Source organism: Malus sylvestris, chromosome 13 (genome assembly GCF_916048215.2).
Source record: "Malus sylvestris chromosome 13, drMalSylv7.2, whole genome shotgun sequence".
Classification (NCBI taxonomy): Eukaryota; Viridiplantae; Streptophyta; class Magnoliopsida; order Rosales; family Rosaceae; genus Malus; species Malus sylvestris.
The window spans coordinates 26,551,922-26,578,671 of NC_062272.1; the positions used below are offsets into that span (position 1 = coordinate 26,551,922).

At 37.5% G+C, this 26,750-nt stretch overlaps 1 protein-coding gene and 1 long non-coding RNA gene across 3 annotated transcripts; both read right to left on the minus strand.

The window, feature by feature from the left end:
* Positions 1-12,436: 12,436 nt before the first annotated feature.
* On the minus strand, positions 12,437-15,927 carry LOC126597434 ((DL)-glycerol-3-phosphatase 2). 2 transcript variants are annotated; one of them, XM_050264232.1, is made up of 6 exons: positions 15,747-15,927; positions 14,978-15,202; positions 14,632-14,692; positions 14,296-14,443; positions 13,819-13,898; positions 12,437-12,747 (listed from the first exon to the last, which is right to left on the minus strand). In XM_050264232.1, exons 1-6 carry the CDS (start codon positions 15,823-15,825, stop codon positions 12,615-12,617), a joined length of 726 nt encoding a protein of 241 aa, XP_050120189.1. In that variant the 5' UTR covers positions 15,826-15,927; the 3' UTR covers positions 12,437-12,614. The 2 variants fall into 2 exon arrangements, with proteins under 2 accessions (XP_050120189.1, XP_050120188.1); XM_050264231.1 differs by lacking the exon at positions 15,747-15,927 and adding an exon at positions 15,496-15,678.
* Positions 15,928-18,356: 2,429 nt separating this feature from the next.
* On the minus strand, positions 18,357-19,566 carry LOC126595815 (uncharacterized). The gene is made up of 3 exons (XR_007613702.1): positions 19,184-19,566; positions 18,682-18,777; positions 18,357-18,531 (listed from the first exon to the last, which is right to left on the minus strand). It is a non-coding gene; the product is annotated as an uncharacterized LOC126595815 (long non-coding RNA).
* Between the last annotated feature and the right edge of the window lie 7,184 nt (positions 19,567-26,750).

Consider the following 26,750-nt stretch of genomic DNA (forward strand, 5'->3'; position numbering starts at 1 on the left):
TGTACTCAGCTTTTCCTTTTTTCTTATCCTTCGGCAGATAGGCATCCACCATACCCACCATTACTGAAGGAAAATGATCAGCATCAACCAATATTTGTGTCTTCTTCGGGAATTTCAATTTGCCATTGTCGATCTAGCTTTGAATGGCATCACCGAACATGACGCAATTATTCTTCGTGTGCTTGTTTGAGTTATGATACTTGCAATAGGGTTTCCCTTTAAAATCTTCGGCCTTAGGAATGTCATGCCTCGTCCGAAGCTTAATGATCTTTGCAAGTAGTAGCTGGTCAAAGATAGCATAAACCTTGGTGATGTCAAAAGTGTATACCTTTGATGTTTTAATAGCTGCTTCAACAGAGGCCGAGTGTGTTTTGACATCCTTAGAACTAGCATGAGTCAGTGCTTTACATACATAAGGTTTGTCAATCACTATCTCGGTCGCGTCTAAAGAAGATATTAACACATCCATTTTGGGTCGATAAAATTGCTCGTGAATTTCTCAATCAATTCTTCCCAATTTTGTATAGAATTTGATGGAAGGTTGATATACCACATGAACGTCGTGCCTGTCAACAAGAAATTAAACAGTCGTAGTTTATGGAAATCATTGTTGAAATCTCCACATTGAGCGATGAATCTAGCCACGTGTTCTAGTGAGGACAAGGATAATTCTCCAGCGAAGAGATTGAAATCTAGGATCTTGAATCCTCAGGGATATTCAAACCTTTCAATAACGGTCGGGTATGGATGGATAAACTTTGGGAATTTCTGCTTTTTTTTTTCAAGGCCGAATCAATCATTCACTGGACTTCAACCATATCCATAGATGTTATTACTGTTCTTCAGCCAAATTTGGCCTAACTGGTGCATGGCTCACTGTATGTTTTTCCAAGATCGATCGTCCTAGGCCGAGTGAATTCCACCTTGGCTTGTACCAGTGGCAACCTTTCACCTCCTAAACCAGCATTCTTTAAAAAAGGGTGATGCCTGGGTCGATCAACGAGCTCATTCTCGTGAGCTTTGTTAACTAATTTTTTCAAGCAAATTATTATTCACCGATTTGTTATCACACATCGCTTCAAGAGGTTTCATCGTCATCCGAAAAAAGATTTACACGGTGCACCAGAAGTTTCATTGTCGTCGTTACAATCCTTTACCAAGCCTTCGATAAAACCATCTTTTTCTGCCCTGTTAGTCTAGGTGAAGACCACGACATCATGGCTTTGACCGTCGAGATTAATTTATGTTTCTCAGCGAACCGTGCTTGTGGCTTTAGGTGTCACGGCAACAGGAAGATCTTGTGCCCGCGACGTGATACCTTGGACTGTAGTTTGAACTATAGGTGCTAAACTGGTAGTCGATTTACCCATAATTGTTTTCTTTTTAATGGATCATGTCTTAATGGTCATGAACTTCATAGCTTTAACATTGGGTCCCACTAGGCGTGCTAAAATGTTGACCCTAAAAACTACCTAGCCTACGTGGCGCACATGCCTAGTAATTAAATACGGGGTATGCCAACTCGTAGGTCGAGTTCGGCTGGAGAGTAAAATATGTCAATGTGCCATTGGTGCGTTGCTGACTTCTACGTTATGCGTTTACGGCGGTGAAAGGAACTTGTCTCAGCCTTTAGGTTTTAGAGCATGAAGACAAGGCTGCTAGTATCTTCGAAGTTCATGAATCGTTGGCACTGGTTCGGTCTCAATAATTATATTTATGCAAATATAATAACGCTGAACTGGTACCAGATTGTACGAACACAAATACTCAAAAGAGATAAGTGTCTTGATTTTAAATGTGGTTCGGCCGTCTGAATGCCAAACTTTAAAATGTACTTGCGAATATCCAGTCATAAAATAAACTCAGCTTTCAATGTGCCGAGCCTGGTAACACCTTATGTTTGTACCAAACTTAGGGTCTCCGTATTAGATCTCGTATAAATACTCGGGGGACTCAAATGTAATTATGTAATAAATGAAGGGGCAAATATGTAATAAGTGAGGAGCCCTTATTCTATAAAATGACCCATCACTCTCCTCATTGAGGGAGGCCAATTCTTAGGCCTGAGATCCCCAAAGCCTCACTCTCATTACAGAGGCTCTCTCCCTCACAATCCTCTCAGAGAAATACAATATCAGTGTGGACGTAGCCCAAACATTGGGGTGAACCACGATACTCTTGTGTTATTTACTTTCTTGCAGATGCATGGTCGGATTTACGTTGTTCCAAGACCCCTCCGGTTTTGTGCATCAACACCTCACTTCACCGAGAAGGTTGGTCAGATGACCTCTTCCAATAAGGACTTGGAAATCCTCATTAACCAAGACTTGGATAGATAATCAGTCGGTCTCGAAGCAGTGTTGTTTATCCAAATTGAAGGTGCTCCTCAGTCGGCTGATTCTACAACTTTAGTGCTATTTATCCAAACTGAACATGTCGTCAGTTGCCTCCACAGTGCTATTTATCCAAACTGAATATGTGTTGGCAAGAAAAAAGAAAATAAAAATCTCAAGGTGTTTGAGAGGTTTGCACAGGGCAGTTGTGTTAATTGGAGGGGGCTTGAATGATGCACTCCCCTTTCTATTTATAGTAGTAATTTCCCTAATGGTCGAGGTAAAATTTCACTCGGACTAGAACTCCTCAACCCAATATGATTAGGTTTCGACCAATCCTAACTCTCATAGGATTTTGAACCAAGCTCTTTAATCATTTATATTAAATCCCTTGATTCTTGACATCTTTTCGTATTTGAAGCATCCTTAACTTCTGAAGAATCCTTATTGCACTAGGATTCGATCACTTCACCCTTATCCAGGCAAGACCATCTTCTAATAAAATTCAGCCAAATTCTACTGGGCTCGGTCCATGGCAAGGAATATTCCCAATATTTCTTATTGGACCAAGAACACTTCCAGGCTCAACCCAAAGTGTTATTTTGGCCCAAACAGTCACATATACAAAGAAGCTAATATAGCTACTGACGGATTTGCTACCATCAAACATAACTACAAATCAGTCTTGTATTTGGTTTAACAATTCCCAACACCCACCAAAGTTATATTAGGATACATTAGGACTTGGATGGTTTAAGGACCGTAAAAGATCCACATTGAATTGGCCACCATATTATAGGTTCGTAAGATGTCCGAACATTCCCAAGGTGAAATTTAGTAGTCTCGTTTGCATGCATTTTTGTGTTCATGAAATTAGGAATTCAAATTGATTGTTCACTAAAATGAACTAGGGAAGATGACAACCAATCGGTCTCCTTGTCATGCAAGTTTCCAACATGTAAATATAATTCGTTATGGAATATTTGAATTCCGTCTTCCTTTATTCTCACTAATTTGTAACCAAATTATATAAGGACGTATGCATGCATATTGGTGTTTCTAACTTACCAAACGTTACATTATAGTATATTTCTTCTTAATGTTAAAAAAAGGTTTTATTGTTGGATAGATTAAGAAAACAAAAGGATTAAGTTACTCGCATGGGTTAGATTAGAAGGAATAAATATTTTTCACTTTCAGGGATAGGTGTACTAGAATGATACAAACAGTTAGCAGACAGGGAAATTTTGGCATTTTAATGTCGTGCTCTGTGTCAAATCTTCAATTCATTGTTTTAGAAAATTTTAGGTGTCTATGTAGGTTTTCCTTTTTATTTTATTTTCAGAGCTAGAGCCAGGGTTTGATATGAGTATTTAAACAATTTGAGAGGTTATTCTCAAATATATATTGGCTATTTACATGTATGTAACACAATCAACATCTCGATCGTACGACATACTTAAGGATAACTATATGAACCACTTAATTGTTAAGTTTCTAGCCTGTATCGTTTTAGGGTTTGGCATTGATTATAAATTATTTGCAATTTATCTTCTTGCATTCACCACGTAGGGAAATGATAAGGACTCTCTTAAAGTGAAATTCTCCATAGACTTTTTATCACCTCATAGTTTAATATTAATTCTCGTGTCAACAGTAGAGAGACTCATTTTTAAGAGTTTCCTTAGTGTTCTCCACCATGTAAATGACATCTTTCATCCTATCACATACCGAAAATATATATTTATTTTGCACATGGAACAATGCACAAAAGGAATATAAATAAATATACACACACACACACACCCACCCTTTAAGGGAAATTATTTCTATTTTTATATAAAAAAAATGGGGATTAATTGTGAGATTTATTTCATATCAAACTTCAACGATCCGAACCGTCTAATTTGTAAGTCTTGATTCATAAATCATCTTTGCAAAAAATCAATTCAATCCGAAAGCAATTGCTTATTTAATTATCATGATGAAATTTCAATGTTTCTTAGAGAATTTGGCTAATAAACAGTTTAAATTGTTAAAGTTCGATGTGGTGTGCGTCTCATAACTAATCTTCACTTTTATAAAAAAATGAGGATCACTTCCCTTAAAGGCTTCATGTATATGTATACTATGAAATGGGCCCTTTGTCATCGATTTCAAAAGAAAACTATTTTATAACCTTTTTTTTTATCGTTGAAATACATTATGAAATGGGCTCACAAAAACATGTATCAAAAGTTGTATGGAAAAATGAAACTACAAATCTGCTCCCTATATATAGATAGTGTGTGTATTGTCTACGTCAACGTGAGAGGCACCCTGACCTTATCAAGTGGTAGTGGTTAAGATATGGCCATTTTAATTAGGTTAATTAATGTATTTTGGCATTCTATGACTTGCCTGTTAATAAAAATTAATATCATTTAGAGCCTATTAGGTAGAAGTACCCTTTAGAGTTTAGACATTGCCCTCTATCTCCGTGGATTATTTCCACTTCGCTGGTCCTATTTAGCATTAAAGTTCTATAAATGATCTTAAATTTCAATCAAATCGAACAAGAAAAAGCCTATGGTGTCAATGCAATTGAGAAAAAGTTGGTATTCAATAGGGACAGTTGCACTTTTATAAAACCAAACCAAATGGGCTGGCAAGATTTCATATTCTGTAGTTAATATACATAGATGAATAGCTTCTATATAGTTAAAAGACGCTTAAAATTCAAAAGAGGAAAAGCACATGTATATATTATAGGATTATCAATTGAAATACTCTCCGACACTGTCATTTAGTCTCAATTTACCATCTGAAACTGGTTTTGTCTTACTTAATCCCCTAAAACTGACATTGTCAACTCTTTTGTTCTCACTTTAACCCATTCCGTTAAAGAACTGTTAAGTTTAAGGTTATTTTAGGCATCTTATTTTTTACACATTTATTTACCTCTAGCCTACACACTAAACCAATCTCAATTTCATTTTTGACAACTCTAATTTAAAGCGAGTTTTGGTCATTCCGTAAAAATTATGTTAAGTAAGAACAAAAATACCTCAATTTAATAAACAATGGGCCAAAATGATTTAACAAAAATTGAGGGTATTTTTTGTTGGCCATCCTTATTTAATGGAGATTTTTCATAGAATGACCAAAATGATTAACGGTGGACAAACTCAAAGATCAGTTCTATCGATTTCAAATCTCAAGAATCAAATTAAGGAGTTATGCAAATTTCATGGACTATTTTGGCCAAAAGCATTTTTTAAAATAAATTAGTCAATCAATAGAAAAACTTCAAGCAACAAAATCATTATCAACGAATCTAAGGGTTACATTTTTATTATTATAGTCATTTCACTTGCAAGGCAACCATTTATTGGCACTTTTCACTTGGAAAATACTCATTACAATGAAAAGAAAACAAGATCAACCTATTTCAAGATATCTTTCTAATCGAAATTGGCCTAACCACAAGTTTCACCGATAAAAAAAGATCAGATCAACTACACTAAATATAATCTCAAAAAAAAAAAATATCATTAAGCTATCATGTCCAAAATACTTCCCAAACCAAAAACAAAAAAAAACATCTAATGAACGTTCACAGTTTGCAACCAATAATTTCACATTGTTCTCGGAATTTTTCTTTTGATTGAATAATTTAGTTTGAAAAAGGCCCTAACTCATGGGATTAGAATTAGGATTGACAACAATGAAATTGAGATGGGTTTAGTGTGGTAGGCTAGAGGTAAATAGATGTGTAAAAAATAAAATGTCTAAAATACCTTGAATTTAATAGTTCTTTAACGAAATGAGGTGAACTCAAAATAGTTGAAAATGTCAGTTTTAGGGGGCAAAGTGAGACAAAACCAGTTTCAAGAGGTAAATTGAGACTAGATGACAGTTTCAAGCGCATTTCAATTAGGGTTTTTATCATAAATGGTCCCTGAAATTGATCCACCTCATCAAGATGATCCCTGAAATTGAAAATTATTGTTGATGTATGCAGGGGCAATTAAAGAAAGTTGCCAAAACGTTTTAAAATTATAACAACTTTTGTAGTATATATCTACATAATATAATAAAAAATAAAATAAAATGAAAAGGCAAGATATATTCTTTGTAGAAATGTATATAACAAGTTGTTAATGTAGGGTCTTTTTCAGCCCACAAAATAGTGTAGGCCGAGAAAGAGACCACACATGGCCCAATTAAAGTCAAAGACCAAAGAAGATTGAGAAGCCCAAGGCCCAAGGGAGTTAAAAGAGGATATGCCCAAGCGCTAAGACCGACTACTCACTAGTTCAGTTCGAGCAAGCTACATAAAGTACTTTCCGACCGCCAGAGACATTGGGAAGGCTGACAACTTTATAGCACAAGGTCTTAGGAGCAGGCATACTCAAACACTAGTTGGCCACGTGTTAATCAATAATCAAAACCAAAGACATAAAGGTGGTCAGGGCACTGCTTATAGTGACATGGTTAATTAATCAACGCCGAGCAGGCTTCTTAGCCCACATTGATCTAAAAGGGCATCCACTCCTTGACTCAACAAACGTCAGTTAATCGCCGAATATTGACTGATGTTTAAAAAAGTTGTCAGCATGTTGGTCGATGTAAGTGGCACATTAAATGCTAGAAAGATAAGAGAAAGGCTTTCTGGGTTCATTAATGGCCTATAGAAAATGGTGGTAACCTCTTGTAGGGGTTCAGACAATTGAAGCTAGATAGAATTATAGTCATAGCCGAGCATTATATATAACCTTTGAAATCAATATAATCCAAGCAACATTATGGATGCAGCCTAGTTTTGAAGGGTGAACCACTTAAATCCTGACTCCATTTCATTTTAGTTATTGCCATCTGTGGGAAACGCAAACAATTGGGTTGTGTTTTCTACCTTGCTGTCTTAGGCACATTCCTCGATAGTGCTTAACCAAGCAGAAGAATCAGCATAAGGATGAGTGTGAACACGGAAAATTCCTGAAACGAAAGAGACAAGAACAACGTGCACAAACAAATATTATTATTTGATGATTTAGGGTTACAATCTCTCTCTATTTTGATCCTCTGATTCGATCTCTGTAAGGTGTTGATTTGTGAATGTTTGATTGATCCAAAGGGCCGTTGGGCTTGATCTAAGGATGAACGTTCTTCAAAGGCCGTGGACTTGATCTTGAAGGTGGATTTGAGCGGATCTTCAAATGGGCTTTTGGGCTTGCTCTTTGAAGAACAGTGATGAACGGATCTCCAAGGGCTTTTGGGCTTGATCTTGAAGAACGGTGATGAACGGATCTTCAAAGGCTTTTGGGTTTGATCTTGAAGAACGGTTGGATGTGTGGATTTGTCGACGTTGTTGATCCAAAAGGGCCGTTGGGGCTTGATCTTGGATGAACGGATGATGAACGATGGTGCTTTCTTCAAGGGCCGTCGGGGCTTGATCTTGAATTGGTGGATGATTGTTGATCCAAGGGCCGTCGGGGCTTGATCTTGGATGAATGATGAACGAAGAACGAAGAACGAAGAGAGCTTTCTTGATTCTTCGGGAACCTGGATGCTTGAGAGCTTCGGAGTTTCAGAGCTTCAGAACTTCAAGAATTTTGCCTAATGATTTTGGTTCCCCTAAATGAATGAATTAGCCTTCTATTTATAGAAATTTCCAAGGCCTAATTTTGAATATAATATTCCAGATGAAATAAGTCGTTTCTGCCAGGTGTTGACACATGTCCTGTTTGATGACTTTTCCAACTTATTTTGATTTTTTGTTTAGACACACGCTATGTGTAAAATTTATGTAATACATGAGCGTTGAAACTTTGATTTATCGGTCAACATTTATTTACCGAAATTTCGATGTCTACAATGAGAAATAAAGCCTTTTCTAGTAGGTCCAAAGAGCCGTACAAGAAGACGAGAAGATAAGGTTAGGCTTGCCAACTTGGAGGAAAAAATGAATGATATACTTGTCGGCGTCAGAGAGATGAATGAGGTAATGAGCCTCCTCTATGCTAAAAACCTTGCTCTAGGAAAAAGATGTTGACGTCCTAGAACAAATCACTTAGACAAACGAGAAAATCGAGAGCACATCCCGACTTGGGGCTGATCCTACCAACGACCTAACGAATGCAGGTCCTCCTACCCTAAGAGATGTTGAGAGCTGAAGTGAAGATGCCCGTGAAGTCATAAATAGCAAGCTTCGAGTAAAGGAAAACGCTTGGGTAAAAAGGGCACAAGTTGCGAAGTAGGTATCCAAGGGCTTGACCGAGAACCCACACAATCACCTCAACTTGATGAGCACCTTAAGGGAACTCATGGGTAAGGTGATGAAAAGTGTTTGAGACTGATTGTGAAACAGGGCGCCTAAGCTCAAAAACCCCAGCTACTCCAAATAAGAGTTTCCTTAACCATTCTCCAAGGACTTGTTCAACGAACCGACAAGTAGCAATACCTGAGCACTAAAAATGAAAAGCTACATGGGACTTACAAATCCATACAACCATCTTGACAGATTTATCTACGTTGTTGAGGGTCAAGGGAACAATAGCGTAACCAAATGTAGGTTATTCCCGACCACCCTTAGAGGAGTAAACATATATTGGTTCAAATAGATAGCGCTGAGATCAAACAAATAACCCAAGGCCCAAGAGAGTTAAAAGGGATATGCCTGAGTGCTAAGATCGACCGCTCACTAGCTCAGTTCAACCATGCTATATAAAGTACTTTCTGACCTTTAGAGGTCTGTTGTGATTTACGGCTTAAAATGAGGATGATGCAGAAATTAAGTTTGTTTACTTATTTCGTTTGGTGTTCTCTTTGGGTTTTGATTTGACTTTTGGTTGAATTCTTTGCTTGGTGGAGAGATTTTGTTAATTACCTATTTGATTAGGATTTGAATCACTTCCGATTAGGATTATGATTCTCTTGTAATCTAAGTACTTTATAAAAATGACCTTAGGGTTTGGTTATTTTGTGTGCCGGCACTATTGGTTTAGAGAGTTTTCTCTAATTGGGTTTTGGATGGAGGTCACTGTTTGGAGTCATGGGTGTCTAGAAAGTTCATGGCTCATTCGTTTGGCAAATTTGTTAAAATCAATTTGTGAGTTTGTGAGTTAACGAGCATTTGGGAGAATTTTCTCCATTTTGTTTTGAGTTCTTTACCGGTTTGGTTTTGGGTTTGTAATTTGTGGGATTTGGGTTTATGAGAGTTAAACATTCTTCCGCTTGACCATAAAAGTACAACAAGTGGTATCAAAGCCCTAGGTTTTGACTTGGGGTTTGTTTGTCATTGATGATGAACCTTTTTGTGGATTTGGTGAAATTTGATATTTGAAGAATTTGAGGGGAAGAATGACTTTGGTATTTGGCAATTGAAGATGCATGCAGTGTTAGTTGAACAAGGACGTTTGAAAGCGCTAAGGAGAAACGACGACCTCTTGGAGCAGGCACTTGGAGCTATCTTGTTGTTGTTGATGTCAAATATGCTTCGGAGTTGTGGCTCAAGTTTGAGAACTTGTTTACCCATCCCATGTGGTTGTCTTTGAGGCAAAATTTGTTTACTCTGCATTGTCATATGATGGAGTTTGATGTTCTAGACTTTGGTGAAGTGCTAGTTCGCATTTTTGGTCGTTTATTCAGGCTTTACATAGATTTTTGGCTCGTATTTGTTAGTTTCCATAATGAAATTTGTTGGAGAAGGTGTTGGAAGAAATTTCAAGTTTTGCAGACTTCTGGATTTTTTGAGTCGTGGTGGAGATCAGTTTTCGAAAGAATTGGTGCACATTTATGTTTGTATTTGTTATCCCAATTTGAAATTTGATTTGGAAGTTTGATAATTTCTTGCCGAGGTGGAGATTTTTGTGATTTACTACTTGAAATTTGGATGATGTAGAAATTAGGTTTGTGTTACCTATTCCGTTTGGTGTCCTATTTGAGTTTAGATTTGGCTTCTTGGTTGGATTCCTTACTTGATGGAAAGATTTTGTAAATTACCTATTTGATTAGGATTTGGGTTAACTTCCAATTAGGATTAGGATTCTCATTGTAACCTCTAAGTCCTATATAAATAGGACCTTAGGGTTAGTTTATTTCGTGTTCCGTTACCATTGGTTTAGAGACGTTTCTCTAATTGGGTTTTGGGTGGAGGTCACCATTTGGAGTCATGAGTGTGTGGAAAATTCAAGGCTCGTTCATGTGGCAAATTTGCTAGAGCTAATTTGTGAGTTTGTGAGTTAGAGAGCATTTGGGACAATATTCCCTGTTTGTTTTCGATTCTCTACTCGTTTGGTTTTGGGTTTGTAATTTGTAGGATTTGGGTTTGTGAGAGTTAAACACTCTTTTGTAATCTCCGTTTGTTTAGTGAAATTCCTTGTCGTGCTTCACCTGTGGACGTAGGCTTTATGTCGAACCACATTAATCACTTGTGTTCTTATTTTGAGATTGTTTGTTTTAGCTTTCGCCTACGACGTTTGATATTTGGTACTTTGTTAGAATCTGCTTCCGCTTGCGTGTAAAAGTACAACAAGACATGTGGGAAGGTTGACAACTTTATGGCATGAGGTCTTAGGAGAAGGCCTACTCAAACACTAATCAAGCCACGTGTTAAACAACAACAAAAGAAAAATTCTAGGAAGGGACATAAAGGTGGTCGGCCGCTGCTCGAAGTGACATGGTTAACTAATCGAGGCCGAGCAAGCTGCTTGTCACACATTGGTCTAAAAGGGAACACAATCATAACTAAGCAAACGTCACTTCACCGCCAAATATCGACTGATAGTTAAAAAAGTTGTTAGCACATTGGTCAATGGAATTGGCACATTAAATGCTAGAAATGTGGGAGAAAGGCTTTATGGGTTCATTGAGGGCCTATATAAAGCGGTAAGAACCTATTGAAAGGGGGTCGGACAACTGAAGCCATATAGAATTCTAGTCTTAGCCAAGCGCTATTTGTAACATTTGAAATAAATACAATCCGAGTACCACAATGGATGTAGCCTAATTTTGAGGGGTGAACTACTTAAATCATGAGTCCATTCTATTTTAGTTCTATCCTAAAGCCCACCAAGACTAGTTGTTTTAGTTTATTAACCTGCAAGTTTTAAGTGTTAACAATAGTCAACATAGATTAGTTTGGAACATTAAGTATCAAATAAGTGGAAAAAAAAAATCATCAAATAAGTCGGCTTAAACTAATACATTATCATTGGACAATTGTTATACAATAGTTGAAAGAGATGCGAAAGAGCAAACTTCTGATATATTCGTGCAAATTCAGTGATATAGGATCTAGACATCCATGAACAAACTCGGAACTTCTGGTTTGGTGTTGTTGTGCTTTGAAAAAAAATTGTGAGAATAAGCGGCTGTGTTGTGAGAATAAGCGGCTGTGAAATAAATCAGCAGAGTGTTTGGTAAACTTTTTTGTAAAAGTGCTTTTGGAAAAAAAAAAAAAAAAGTCTGATAGTGGGTCTTTTCATTGAAGGAGCACTGTAGCTCCGTGTGCTTTGAAAAAAGGAAGTTTTAACGAAAAACCCACGGTACTTTTCACTTTAACGAAAAACCACATTTTTACACTAAAAAGTCAAACCTACTACTATTCACTTTACCTTTTATTTTGTCCTTATCATTAAAACTCAAAGTTTTCAAGCCCTTTTCATTAATTTCCTTTGAAAAAAAGCCAGTTTTCCAAAGCTGCAAATAGATGCTTCAGCTTTTCCTTTGATTTCAACTTATTCTCACAGCAGCTTCCAAAATAAACCCTTTTTTTTTTAGTTTACCAAACTCCTAAAACCCTCACAGCTTTTTTTCATGGGTGCTTTTTTTTTAAGCACCTCACTTCCAAACCACCCCTTAGTCTCTTGAAGGGCATTTTCTACAAGAAGGCCGACCCATTGAGACATATTATTGTGTTCTTAAGCGTATATGAAGGAAACCGACTATCGTCGTCCTGACCATACGAAGAATGATAAAATTTACTTGTCACACACTTGACCTGATAGTACATATGTTGTGTCGAAGAACGGTCATTTGAGTATTGATGGGTAATCCATCATCTGTTAGCGTTAGTTGGCCTATATTGTAATCCATCATCTAGCGATTAACAGCTGTGGAAGTTTTAAAACAGAATATCGATAGTCACTGTTGAAGCCGCTGGCCAATTAAGAATATCAATGGAATAACAACGTACGAATGATAATCCAGCGAAAACCATCAAAGTGTGCCTTCAAATCTAGGCATAATAGTTGATTATTTCTCTATTTCATCGTAAATGTGCGCACAACGAAGCATGGTTTAGCTCGCCGGATTGTCAAACGGCGGCAGACCCCAATCGCTTGGGTTTAAATCCAATAGGGATTTCAAAACTTGGTCTGCAATATCATAAAAACAGCTGTCCAGTCTTGGATCTGGAACCATTACAACCTTCCTGTTTAACACATGTGATGATAATATTAATAAAAACCAGAACCAAATATTCAATTGAATCAAAGTTTGTATTCTAGTTTTTATAGATATAATATTCGCACGGAGATAGGGTAGAACGTTAAACATTGCAGCATAAAAGCAGGGAATGTATATTTAAATCGACATAAAGTTCAGATGACTTCTATTGGCGATCATTCATTTGAGATGCCACCAAGAACATGTCATAAAGAGGCTTAGATTCTAATGTAAAGGCGACTCAAGGTAGGGCACTGGTAGAGAAGACAAATTAGCCTATTTGGTGCAAGGGCCTTCCTGGTTGAGTCAGAATCAAGCGATGAATTCATGTTTGAATTCTGTTTGTAGTTTAGGTAATCTAAGATTATATATGTATTTGCAAGCGTATGTTCTCTACCTTCGAGGTATTCATTTCAGTACTAAAGACTTGTCATTCCCTAACATTTATGAATGCAATGCGTATTACCTAACACTCAGTTCAATACTAAAAGAAACAAGGCCTCATTAAAAGACCTCAGGACAAATTTTGTAGCCCTTCTGACAGTGGTTAAGCTACATACTGCAATCCAATTCCGCCAACAGCGCAAGTTCTTTTGTTTCATGGCAATATGATCAATGGATGCAGGCAGAAGAACTATGTCAGCTCAATCCCCTTTGGTTGGAAAGAGGAAGTTAATACTAGCACAAATAAACCTTCATGCTAAGCTCATCCTTTGAAACGACATGAAATATCTAATTTTTTCAAGTCCATTTTGCAATACCTCAAAACGAAATGGCCACCGTATCACTCAAAATTCTTTTTGTATTTACTGTTCTATTCTATAAAATATACACATACATCCACATACATCATATCTTTGATTTGTGAAATTATTAACGGCTAGATGTATGCAGACAGATAAGAATGCCACCAACCAAAACAGCAAATGTACACATGTATGTAGCAATAATTCACTCTTTTAACATGTGAAAGTAAATATGATAAAAAAAATCAGTTATTTATGATATGATAACTGATATCTCACATGTGCAATCAAATTCAAACTACAGCACTTACATTCCAGCATTCTTGGCTGCAAGAACTCCAGCTGGTGCATCTTCAAACACTAGAATTTTCTTCGGATCAATTGGGGAACCCTGTTTACACAAATCTTGTAATCAGTCACTTTTACCTAATCAATTTCTATGTTGACCAAAAATACTAATGTGTAAAGGACTTAATAGTACAAACCATTCTGTACAGATATCCCCATACAAAGAAACTATCATGGAAACAAACGTCACAACCCAATCTTGTTTCTGTAATAACCAAATGATTCCAAGTACTTTGATGTCCTTATTTCATTTGTGCATATGTAGTGTGAATGTGTGGAAAGTACTACATCGGTTTTGTGTTTAATCATATCAGCTATATAGATTGATTATGGAAAACCTCATTAGTGACTAGTCATTTTGGGACACCACGCCAATGTGGCAAGCCGCTCAGGGTCATGACAAGTAATATGACAGAGGAACATATCTGAGATGGTTATACCTCAAATCTTTTGGCTGCAGCAAGGAATACATCTGGTGCAGGCTTCCCTTGTTTAACTTCTGGATCATCGCCAAGGACTAGATGATGCATCAATGAAAAAAGTTTGCCATGTTTTTGTGTTTTCAATTCAAAATGTGTCTTCTGAGAACTGCAAGACATATTTTAAAACGAGTGATGGTTGTAGTAGTCTGGTGAGTTATCATTATAAAACTCCAATCATAATAATGATTTATGACAACGCAAAATGTCTGAAAGGTTTGAAGTTATTGGACATGCTATACATAGACCTAATCTCCATTTGCTAAAATTACAAAAAGAAAATTCAAGGAACTATACCCCGTTGCCAAGGCACATGGTATTCCTTTTGCATGAAGATGTCTGATCAAGCGGCTAGCCCCTACAATTTGTACCGAAAAGAATAAATTAAAACTAGCAGACGCGAGCTGTGGCGATGATGATGATTAGCATAAGATAATAATATCCCTGTTCAAAGAAAGTGAAACCTTCATAACTAGCATAAGATTTTAAGAAATGGGGTAACTCATATCCAAGTTATGGAAAGCTAAATCAGATACCATGAAGTTTTGATAGGCATTCGATAGTACATAAGAAGTAAACAAATTTAAGTCTACAGCACTTGTATCCAAGTATTCGTGTTTGTCTGTAAGAATATGAACGGTACCTGGCATGAGCTCACTTGTTGGAAACAAACTCTGCAACACCGCCTCTCTCTCAACTAGAAAACCCTCAGCAGTTAGGGTGTCACTAATTCCAGATTCTTCAACAAACACCCGAGCAGCTTCGATTGCTTTCTTTCCCATCATTTTCGCTTTGAGAGACCAATCAAAAGTTTTATTATACCTAGCAAGTATTTTTTCCTGGACTTCAGTATAAAACTTCTCTGTGTCTGAATCGGCAGAGAAATCATATCCCACCGTCAGTTTATTTCCAAGAATCTGGGCAGAAACTATAATTCTCTCCAACTTAACAACCAAGCTATGAGAACCCGTAAATCAACGAAAACGATATTAAAACTGTTACGGCATTAATTATAGTTGAAAATCAATGTACGCAGAACAGACGAACAACGGGACTAATTAACTTTTCCAACAATGATTAGCAACTAAAATTGGTCCACAAATTAATAAAAAAAGAAAGACCAAGTGAAAATATCAAGACTAGATACACACATATACATACATGGCGAATCCATAAACTTTACACTGGCTGGGCAACGTGCAAATCTGAAGACAACAAAGGATGCCACAACGTGCGTCCGCATAAATATGTGTGTGTATCCTTGATGAATGAATTGATATATGGTAGGTTAAGATGTGAGGGAAGAGCTCAAATACTACTATTGCTAGAGTACTCGAGTGAGACCAAGACAAAGGCAACGGAAGCAGATTGAAAGGGGGAGACGATGTAGGACAAGTGTTTGATGAAATTACCGAGTAAGAGGCCGTCCATATCGAAGATGACATGAGTGATTGGTCCTCTGCCGCCGACAGCTTGGGAGGGATTCGCCATTGCAGAGTACTACCCAACAGCTTTTGCTTTTGGGGAAAGAGGGATGATGCTTCTTCTTTCTGCACAACTGCGACAAACAAAGGGAGGATTTGGGAAAGTTTGGCCATGTCCAACGGGAGAAATTATAGGGTAGCACAGTACCACATCAGCCTAATACTTCCATTCCAATTTTGCCATCTGTTCTCATTTTTACATAGCTGAAATTTAATATCATTTTGACCTTTTAAAAATTTTAAAAAGAGAAAATTGTAACAATAGTCCATCAACTTTAACTCAATTGTTGTGACCGATTTTATTTGACAAGGGGAAGGAGGCCGGCGGCAATGGGAGAAGAGAGAGGTGTGTGTTTGTAGAATTGTGTAGAGGAATGTGTGTGTTATTTCCCCTTACGTAGTGCTTTTATTTATAATAATAAGAGAGATAATAAATCATTCATCCCTAACAAATACAAGTTCATATAGGAAATAATAACTATAATCAAATCTAATTTAGGATTTACACAATCACACTTAAACTATGAAAGTTTACAACACTCCCCCTTGAGTGTGTAAATACTCAAGTAGATTCGACATCATGTAGAGCTTGAGGAAGTCGACTTGTCGGCACTGATTCTGGGAACAAGCTATTCTCAAATAAGGTAGGAACTTGCATAAGGAAGTAAATCTCACTAAAAAAACCCTAAGGCTATGGTAAAAACCCGAGTAGGGACAAAACCCATAGTCTAAGGAAAAATGAGTGAGAAATGCAGAGTCAAATGAAACGTGTATGGGACGTCATCAGGGATATGATCAACCCAAGGTGGGTGCCTCGTTAAAACCTAGTTAGATTGCAAAACCAATTGGGAAAAATGCTCATAATCGTAGGGAAAATAGTACATTAAGATCAAGCAAGTATACTTTAGGATACTCCCCCTGAGTTTGACACAACTCCAAAAAGAACTAGCAATGTTACAACTCAGAAAGTTTACGCATACCAATTCCATGAACAAGCTTCTGAAACGTCATCTTCAGTAGTGATTTGGTGAAGAGGTCAGCTAGATTGTCTTGTGAACGGATTTGCATGACTTCATTCTTCTAATGCTCTTGTTGTTAATGTGAGAAGAAGAACTTCAGCGCAATGTGCTTGGTGTTGTCTCCTTTGATGTAACCCTTCTTGAGTTGTTCGATGCATGCTACGTTGTCTTCATAAATCGTCGTCGGGACATCCACGATGGGGTAAAGATCACAGGAGCTTCGAAAAGCATTCACGAGTTGCTTCATGTAAGGCGAGAATTTCAGCATGGTTAGACGAAGTGGCAACTAAGGTCTATTTAGTTGACCTCCAAGACATTGTGGTGCCTCTAATGGTAAAGACATAACCCGTTTGAGAACACGCCTTATGCGGATCAAATAAGTATCCTGCGTCCACATAACCAACAGGGCGAGGATCGACTCAAGATAAGGGGGTGCGACATCACTTGAGGATCCGTAGGGATAGAATAAGCCCATATCTGTAGTACCCTTAAGGTAGCGAAAGATGTCTTTAACACCAATCCAATGTTTTCGTGTTGGTGCATTACTGTATCTTGCCAAAAGATTAACAGGGAAAGAGATGTCAGGTCTAGTGCATTGAGCTAAGTACAATAAAGCGCCTATCGCACTCAGATAAGGAACTTTAGGCTCCAAAATCTCTTCATCATCCTCCTTCAAACAGAAGGGATCTCATTTTGCATCTAGCGTTCGAACGACCATAGGAGTACTCGAAGGGTTCACTTTATCCTCGTTAAAGCGGCATAACACCTTCTGGTGTAGTTTTTTTGATGTACTAAGATTCCATTTTAACGATACTCTATCTCGAGATCGAGACAGTATCGAGTCTTTCCTAGATCTTTCATCTCAAATTCCAACTTCACGTGTGCAACGCTTCAAGAGTTTCGATAAAATTCATGTCATCGACATATATTGCAACAATCGAAAAATCAGAATATGACTTCTTAATGAACACACAAGGGCATAGTTCGTTGTTCACATATCCCTGACTAGTCAAATACTCACTCAGACAGTTATACCACATTCTTCCAAATTGCTTTAAATCGCAGAGTGAACGCCTCAGCCGAATTGAGAGCGCGTTCTGGGGTTTGGATATATTTGATCCAATCAATGTAAGTCCTTGAGGAACTTTCATATAAATTTCCTTATCAAGATCCCTATAGAGGTAAGCAGTTATTACATCCATCAATTACATACTCTGTTGATGCACAAAATCAGTGAGGACTTTGGTACAACAGAAAGTGTTAAGTTTATGACCTACGCTAGATTGCTCCGGTCACTAGTGTGGATAAGTATGTAAATGGATAAGGACTAGGGCTGGGTTCGGTTCTTTTCGGTTCGGTTTTTTGCCAAAACCGAAACCAAACCGAAATTTCGGTTCGGTTCGGTTCGGCCCATATTTTTTTCGGTTTTTTTCGGTTCGGTTTTTTTTTCGGTTCGGTTTTTTCGGTTCGGGTTCGGTTTTTTTTCGGTTTTTTTTTTTTTTTTTTTTCCTCCAAAAAATGCAAAACAACCACAACATAAGATAGAAATAGAAAATATGACATGTTTCCATCTCTCTAGGACGGTTTTTCAATATTCATGAGACACAAGCGATGAGAACAAAGCCAGCGTAGAACATCCTCGGCACGCCAGATGCGTTTGCAATTAGTACCCCAAGTAGCGGTTTCAGCACATACTGCGCGATAAACCCAACAGAGAGTAGTAAAGGTCTGCAACAGATGAGAAGTAAAGAGTATTGGAAGCACACTCAAAACCTCACTGACAGATTAGGATAAATAAATGACAGTAAGAAGAATATATACACAACACTGAACAAAGATATTACCTTTTGAATGCAAGAGCAAAATCATCAATCGAAAGTTTGATTCCAATTGACAGCATGATCCCACCAAGAGCAGGGGCATATAAATCCTTGGATACCCTGTATTAATTTTAAGTTAATACATTGCTAAACTAAATTAACAAAAAATTAGACTCTCATGTGCCTATAAGCAAACACATGCAAGCAGTCCCAGCTCATGAGCTTTAAAATTTTCCTAAACCAAAATCTCTGAAATTAAGAGTTGACTAAAATGAGCCAGGATTAAAGATAATGACTTTAGATTAATCTATACGAAAGGGTATCCACAAATAGTATTAATTTATAAATTTAATCCTTAATTATCCCAGCAAAAACAAAGTATCCATATATAAAATAAGCTAACTTGGACTGGACTTGCTATAAACTAAAAAAAAAAAAAAAAAACAGAATCCCAGTTGCTAATTCCACAAGAACTCGACATGCGACCATTCAAAATCCAATAAAATTCAAGAAAACCAGAACTGACCAAGTGAACGTTGACGGCTGAGCCAGAGCAGCAATGGCGGTAGCAGCAACGACGAAAGGAAGCATTGCAGATAAGACCTGAGACGACGAGGACTTGGCACGTTGGAAAGAGGAAGAGAGGAAGGAGAGTTGAAGAGAGGAAGAGAGGAAGGAGGGAGAGAGAGACTGAGGAATGAGGGAGAGAGAGCAGCGGATGAGGAAGAGAGAGACTGAGGAAGGAGCGAGAGTGTTTGAGTGACGGCTGCTAGGGTTTGTAAACTTAACAAATTTTATAAAGCATTAGCGATTAGAATACCTATAAATCATATACTGGTACAGATATAGCAACAACAAGCCTACAGTCAAGTTGGCTTGAAGGAATTATCCCCCCTGGACGGAAGGGGTTCGATTCCTCACAGTAGCAGGTTTTAAGTAAATTTAATTTTAAGTTTAAAAGGTTTGTTGATTGCTCAAAAAAACTAAAAAAATTTCTGAAACCCTGGAGGCATGAGGATTCGAACCCATGCGCAGGGGCTTGAAAAGTTTCAAGCAAACCAACTTGGTAACAGGTTATGTCTTGTTATGATTGTATCACTAAAGTATTTATAATATTGAAAAAAAATTAAATATATATATCTATTCGGTTCGGTTCGGTTTGGTTCGGTTTCCGAACCTTAAAAACCGAAACCGAACCAACCAGATTCGGTTCGGTTCGGTTTGGCAGTTTCGGTTCGGTTTTTTTTCGGTTCGGTTTTTTTCGGCCTCGGTTCGGTTTGGTTTTCGGTTTTTTTCGGTTTTCGGTTATTTGAACCCACCCCTAATAAGGACAGGGAAGCAAACACAAGATGTACGTGGTTCACCCAGATTGGCTACGTCCACGGAGTAGATGAGTTCTCATTAATTGTGAAGGGTTTACACAAGTACATAGGTTCAAGCTCTCCTTTAGTGAGTACTAGTGAATGATTTAGTACAAATGACATTAGAAAATATTGTGAGAGAATGATCTCTATTTATAGAATAGAGTTTCTAGATTCATTCTGACATTGACAAGTGTCGTGTTGTGATTGGCTTCTGATGTTGACAGATGTCGCACTATGATTGGCTTCTGATGTCGACACGTGTCGCGCTGTGATTGGCCTCTTGGTTGGAGGGAAACTCTTCTGGGTCCTTGATGGTATAACGTTGACCGGTGCTCAGTAGTTTCGGGATTGGTCAAGTATGGTACAAATAGTGCTCCCCTAAGTTCCCGAGTGAGGGAAGCTCCTCGGTTGGGGACTTGCAAGATCTAAGCCATTTAGTAATCACGAAACTTCTAAGTACTGAAGTATGGTATCATTTTTACTTGCTTTATCTATCTCATACATAGATGTGGCATCTTCTCTGGAAGTACTTTTCCTCCATCCAGGGGTGGTATCTTTAACCGATGAAGATGCACAAGGTAATGTATCAATTTCACTTGAAGCTTACTTGTAGTTTCGGGCTTGGTCAAGTGTGATACAAAACCCTATAGTTGGAGTCCCCCAAGTCGTCGAGCTAGGAGATTTTCCAAAAGAGGTAACAGACAAGGTAAGCAATCAGACTTCCAAGCAAGCAACCTGGATTGGAGGTTCGACTTCGGCTTTCGGTTTATTGTTCTCATTCTCCTTATGTCGTAAATAGCAACAAGGATAAGGAGAAGCAAATGGAGAAGAGATGATATGAGATACTTTTGCTTTTGAAGAAGTAACTTTCCACAGGCTTATTCTTGAACTGGGTTGGAGGGTTTTCTGGTTTCCTTCAGAGTATAAGGCCGACTCAAGAATTTGAGGGTCAAAACAAGTCCATCAAACCAAGAGTGCGTTCGACCTTGATGATATGAGATACTTTGCTGTTGACGAAGTAATAAATGAATCGGCACGTGTTCTGTTGCACTTGTCTCCACATGCTTCCTTGTATCCTTCTTACTTGCCCTATATGTTCCTCAGGCAGATGTGGTATCTTTTCTGGAAGCATAAGATGTTGAAGATGAGTACTCGAGAGCAATGCCAGGTAAGTAATCAGGCAAGGGATTCCAGGCAGTCAGTTCCTGACTGGAAGCTTGATTCTAAGTGCTGACTAATTGCTCTCTTTCTCATTATCTTGCAGGTAAGAACAAGGGAAAAGGAAAAGACAGGGAAAAAGCATGATATGGGATACTTTTGCTTTTGACCCTTATGATATGAGATACTCTTGCTTTGGTGTGACTGGTTTGCATAGGTATTATTGGAGGGGAAGAAAGCTGAGTATTTCGAGAGGCTTCGTTGGGAGTGCCCTCTCAGATATGAGAAAGGGTTGAGCATTTTTGCAGATCTGCTTGTCCGTGGATGATGGAGGTCGACATATATAGGAGTCTCCCTAACAACAAGTAGTAATGTTATTCCTTTACCTTTCTTGGTCGTAGCAATGTAGTGGGAGCTGAAAGCTTCACATGTTTTAACTTTGTCAGAGCACTTTGAAAAAGTGGTATGTGGTATCTAGAAAGCTGATGTTGCGTATGAAGATTGTGTTGGAAATGTGCCCTAAAACCAATCATATGATGATACTTTACGGACATTTCACATGTTAAACTAATCTAGTTTAAATATAAAGGGCAAAGATTATTGTTTGAGCCGTCTCATATAAATGTTATATGCTTAAACGATAAAGTCCAAGGAATATGTGATTGGGAGAATGCAATCTAAAGAAGTTAGATTCATGAGACCATTCTTTCGTAGACACATCCTAAACGTTCCTGATCATAGGATTGCCAATTGGGCATTGACAGTCCGTTAAGATCAGTACGTGCTGTGTCTTCTCTCAGGGAGAGTGACTAGTCTCGAGTCATTAGTGTGTGTGACATTAAGACAAGTACGTAGGTGCTCAATAAAGAATGAGTTCACTGAACACGATCAACGAAGAGTTCTCATATTCATGTCACATGAGAACTCATGGTTAGGATAATGCAAAGTAGTCCTTTGACCTGAGGCATCACAGTTGTCTTGTGGTTAAGTCCTTGATCTTTGATTATGTCAAAGTCACTCCATTTGGAGGGTGTCCATGGCATCTTTGGGGTTAAGCCACTTAGCCATGGAGACAAGTGAATGTGCAACAAGGGATCTCTAACCTTTAAACGGTTTGAGGGAGAATACTCTATGATATGATTTGGAATCTCCTGCCAGAGTATGAATGAGATTTAGGAAGTCGTTCCAAATCACATTCAAGGTAATCATATAAGCACACGAATCACATTGGATAGTAGACATGAATAAACAAACTATCAAAGCAAACAATGTGGTCAAGAGTATTGTATTAGAGAAAGACCGTATTGCATTTGTAATCCTAAACTGAATAGGTTCTCCACCTCTTCTGATTAGCTTGGGTAACCATGATATGCTGCTAGGTGTCACTCATGGTTTGTGGAAGCCCTAAACGTGTATAATCACTAAAGGGAGAATTGAAAGTAAGTTTCAATTCACAATCGATGTGAAATGGTTTTAATCGCCCACTGCCTCGCTAAAAGGAATCTAATGGATCGTACACCGTGTAAGGTGAAGATTGAAGAAACAATGGAGATGAGTAAGAATAATTAAATGGTTTAATTATTTATGGCAAGGATTAATTAATATGTTAATTAATCAAACGAATAAGTTCGTTAAAGACCTCGGGATAGTTTTGGACCTTAAAGCCCAATGGGCTTCGAACGTCAAGCCCATTGACTTAAGTTGTATGACAATTTAATGAATAAAGATTCACAAAGGCCCAAAAGCCCAAATTCCCTATATGGCCGGCCATGTTAGGGAGAATGGCTTTTTGGTTCTTTAGGTCACTTATTTGAAGTGACTATATAAAGGACTTTATAGCCTAAATTCATTAAGGGTTTCTTTTGGAGAAAATTGGTGAGAACTTGTCTCTCCTTTTCTCTCTAGGAGGCCGGCCCCTTTGGAGGGTGCATCTAGCAATCCCACTACTCCAAGGTCACTCATTTCTTCTCCAATCTCTCCTTGGTGTGGAGACTTAGAGGTTCTCAATTTTGGGAACTTGGAGAAACCTTTTCATTCATCCAAATCCATAGATTTTAGATGCAAGGAATGAAGGCCCTCTCTTTGGGTGATTAGCCTTTGCTTATGCAAAGAGGAATCTACAAAGGTAAATTTCAACTCACTTTGATTTTGAGTTGAGTCTTGGTTCACCAATCTACTAGGCTTTGAATTTCATGGTTAATGTTTTGTTTTTGAATGCATGCAAGCATGATTCCGCCTTTTAATTGTTAAATGCATGCTATAGATGTTATTCAAATGAACATGTTTTTCACAAAATCATCCTTCAAGTGGTATCAGAGCCTATGTCTAGTAGTTGGTGAATCCTTTTGGGTTTTGTAGTTCATAGTTTTGATTTAAAAGTTGTAATATGTTACAAGCTTTATTCTTGTTTCTTTGAATGTAAATTTTGTTAGAAAATTTGCCATCTCAAATGTTGTAGATGTAGTTCATATGAGCATGAATATTGGAGCTAAAATTTGGTGCCATGTTTTTGGGAATTTTCGGCCAAATCCAAAGGGTGGATTTTTGGGTTCTTGTTTGACTTGTTAAAAGTGTTTTCAAGTGACTTTTGGAACCCCTATGTACCCTAGTTTGGTTATATGTTATTTCCCTAAAGTTTGAATGGTTTTGGGATGTTTTTGGAGTAAAAATGTTCATGGAAATTTTTTGGGTTTTTCATAAATGTTCTTCATTGTTCTTGACATTTTTGCCAAGAACAAAAAGTTTTGTGTTTTGATTCAAAGTTTTGATTTATTTCATAAAGTTTATGTTTTATGTTTTTCAAATGATTTAATGTGTTAGATATTTGTTTAAATGGTGTAAGAGATGTAAGAGATATTATGGTGGGTGTGAAAGGATTAATTCCCTTTCACACACACCACTTGCACCACTTGCATGCTTTATGTCAAAACTCACAAATCAACACACACATCACTCCATCTCCTCTCCAAAACCGGCCACCCTACATGTAGGGTACTTTTGGGGCTTTTATGCAATTACATAAAGTTTTGATACTTTTGTGTATTTGCACTTTGGCCCAAAAGTTTACGTTTTTACGTTAGGTCCAAAAACGCTAAAGGACAAATTGTTTTGCTCCTTTAATGGAGTTTTTGCATTGTTTAAATTTTGGGTTCTAGTGTAATTACATGAAGTAGTGGACTTTTGTGTTCTTACAAAGTGACCCCAAAAGTTTATGTTTTTGCAATATTGCCCAAAGGTTGTGGTAATTGCATTTTGGCCCAAATTAGGTTGAGAACAAAATTGTTTTGTCTCTTTAAATGAGAATTGGATTTTCATTTCATTTAGCTCCATTTAAATCAATTTTATGGATACAAAAACCAAATGAAAATGTTGCATTCAATTTAATTAGTTAAAGTGTTAATTAATTAAAGGGTGATTATGAACCTAAGCCTAATATAATTGAGCTATGTGAAAGGCCGATTCAAATTTGTTTGAACCATGGGAATGTGTAGATTAGATTTTGGTTGTAATTTGATTTGATCAAATGTTGTAAAAGGGCATAATCCCTTCTTTACTTTAAGGTAATTTGTTTTATGCAAATGTTGTAATGAGCATAAGCTCACCTTTACTTTGAAGTACTTCTTTCTTGCTTTATTTGATATGCATGAAAATGAAGTAGTTGGGTCCAACACCCCTAAGACAACACGCCTTAATGTGATTAAACGCGTAACTAAAATCAATCACCATCCCTAGACCGAGATTCAACACAAGGCTCGTGTTGGATCTAATTAAAAGGTTCATAGTCATCCTAAGGCCCTAAGGCAACTATATAGTCCATCAATGAATGCAAACCTTATGTTAGTAGTATCATATACTCTTGCTTTAAAAACGTTTTATAAGCATAGTGGGAGTATTATATACAACTAAAAACAATCATATGGACCAATAGTTGTAATAGGACCAAAATTGTTTTAATATAGATTAAAATGAATATTTATATGTGATGAGACCTAAAACCCTCAACCAAACCATTATTAAGTTGATAAGCGTGAGAGTGGTTTGAACACTCTTTCGTGGCCTTCCACCGTGGTAGGCTCCAATCGTTTATGACTTGTACACCGCCTTCACCCTATCATGGGGGAGTGCAAAGTGCATGCTTATACTCAGGAGGAGTCTATATACATACTTGATGAGGTGAGTGTAGGCAACGAGGATGGCCGACATCGTATCATCGTGAGGCTATTCTTGAACCCCTTCACAAACTAAGCATGGTGGGAATGACTTAACTAAGTGCAATGGAGCCAACATCATATCATTGTGAGGTGACATTCTCTAGAGGCCAAATAAGATGGGTACTTGCAAGTGATGCAAATGAGTAAGCGTACTCTCTCATTATTATTAATGCTAGCCAACATCACATCATTGTGAGGTGGGCTTGGTAGTAGTGAGTCTCCCATACCCTACTAAGAGTTTCCTCCAAAACTCTCGAATTCCAATGAGGGATATGGAATTTGCCAAAAATAGTGGGTGGTGCTATTTGATTTAAAGACCCGGATCAAATGGCTTAAAATCAATCAATTTATATTCGTTATGTATTTGTTTACCAATATATTTGCAAACGCTATCCAATACTTGACAAATAAAAAAACCGAATGTTTTAGTTTCCGGACTTGGTACCACAATCCCCAAGATTGTCTTAAATGGATTGTATATGTACCTAAGTTGTCTTATCCTCAAAATCTTCCTATAGGTAATGTATCATTGGAAGAACATGTTAGAAAAGTCTATCATGAAGAGGACAACCCAAACAACCAATGCTTAATCCTTTGTTAAATGAACAAAGGAACTTACGAAGATTAGCATAAAGAAAAGGACACTTTTAGTGTTATTAGTTCTTCACTTACAAATCGTTGTATGAAGAAATAAGAGTTGTTTTGAACAACCCTTAGTCAATGCAAACATTAGTGCTTGTTTCTTTGTTACATGAACAAGGAACTTTAGAAGAAAGCACAAAGGCATGGACACTTAATGTGCCATGATTCTTCACTTACAAATTGTTGTATGAAGAAATGAGAGTTGCCTTGTACAACTCTTGAAAGTTTGTAATTATGTTTAGAATATAATGGTTGGTTGACAAAAATAGTCCATCAACATGGACTTATGATGATTTTGAATCATTGAGTGTTGAAGTGATAAACCACTTAACGAGACGGAAACTAGGCAAGGACTTCACCTTTGTGTCCCTATCCTAATGGTTCACTAAGTTTATTGTAAACTATATAGTGACCAATATCCACACGCTCTCCAAAATTGTTTGATGTGTATAACACAATTGAAAAGGTTTCAAGAGAGATAGTGGTAGTTTAGGGACCATGACTAATGTAGTCAAAGGTGAAAGTCAAATGAAGAAGATAAGAATTAACTCCAAGGGAACAAACTTTCTTTATGAAAGGATGGACATTGGAAGGGGTATTTGCAAGAAATGTCTTGCAAGTGTCAAGAACACACCTTTCGAAGGTGTTGTAAATTGTTCTTGAATAGTTCAAAACAGTTGGTTCTTCTACTTGAATGCTTAATTCCGTATTAGTAACT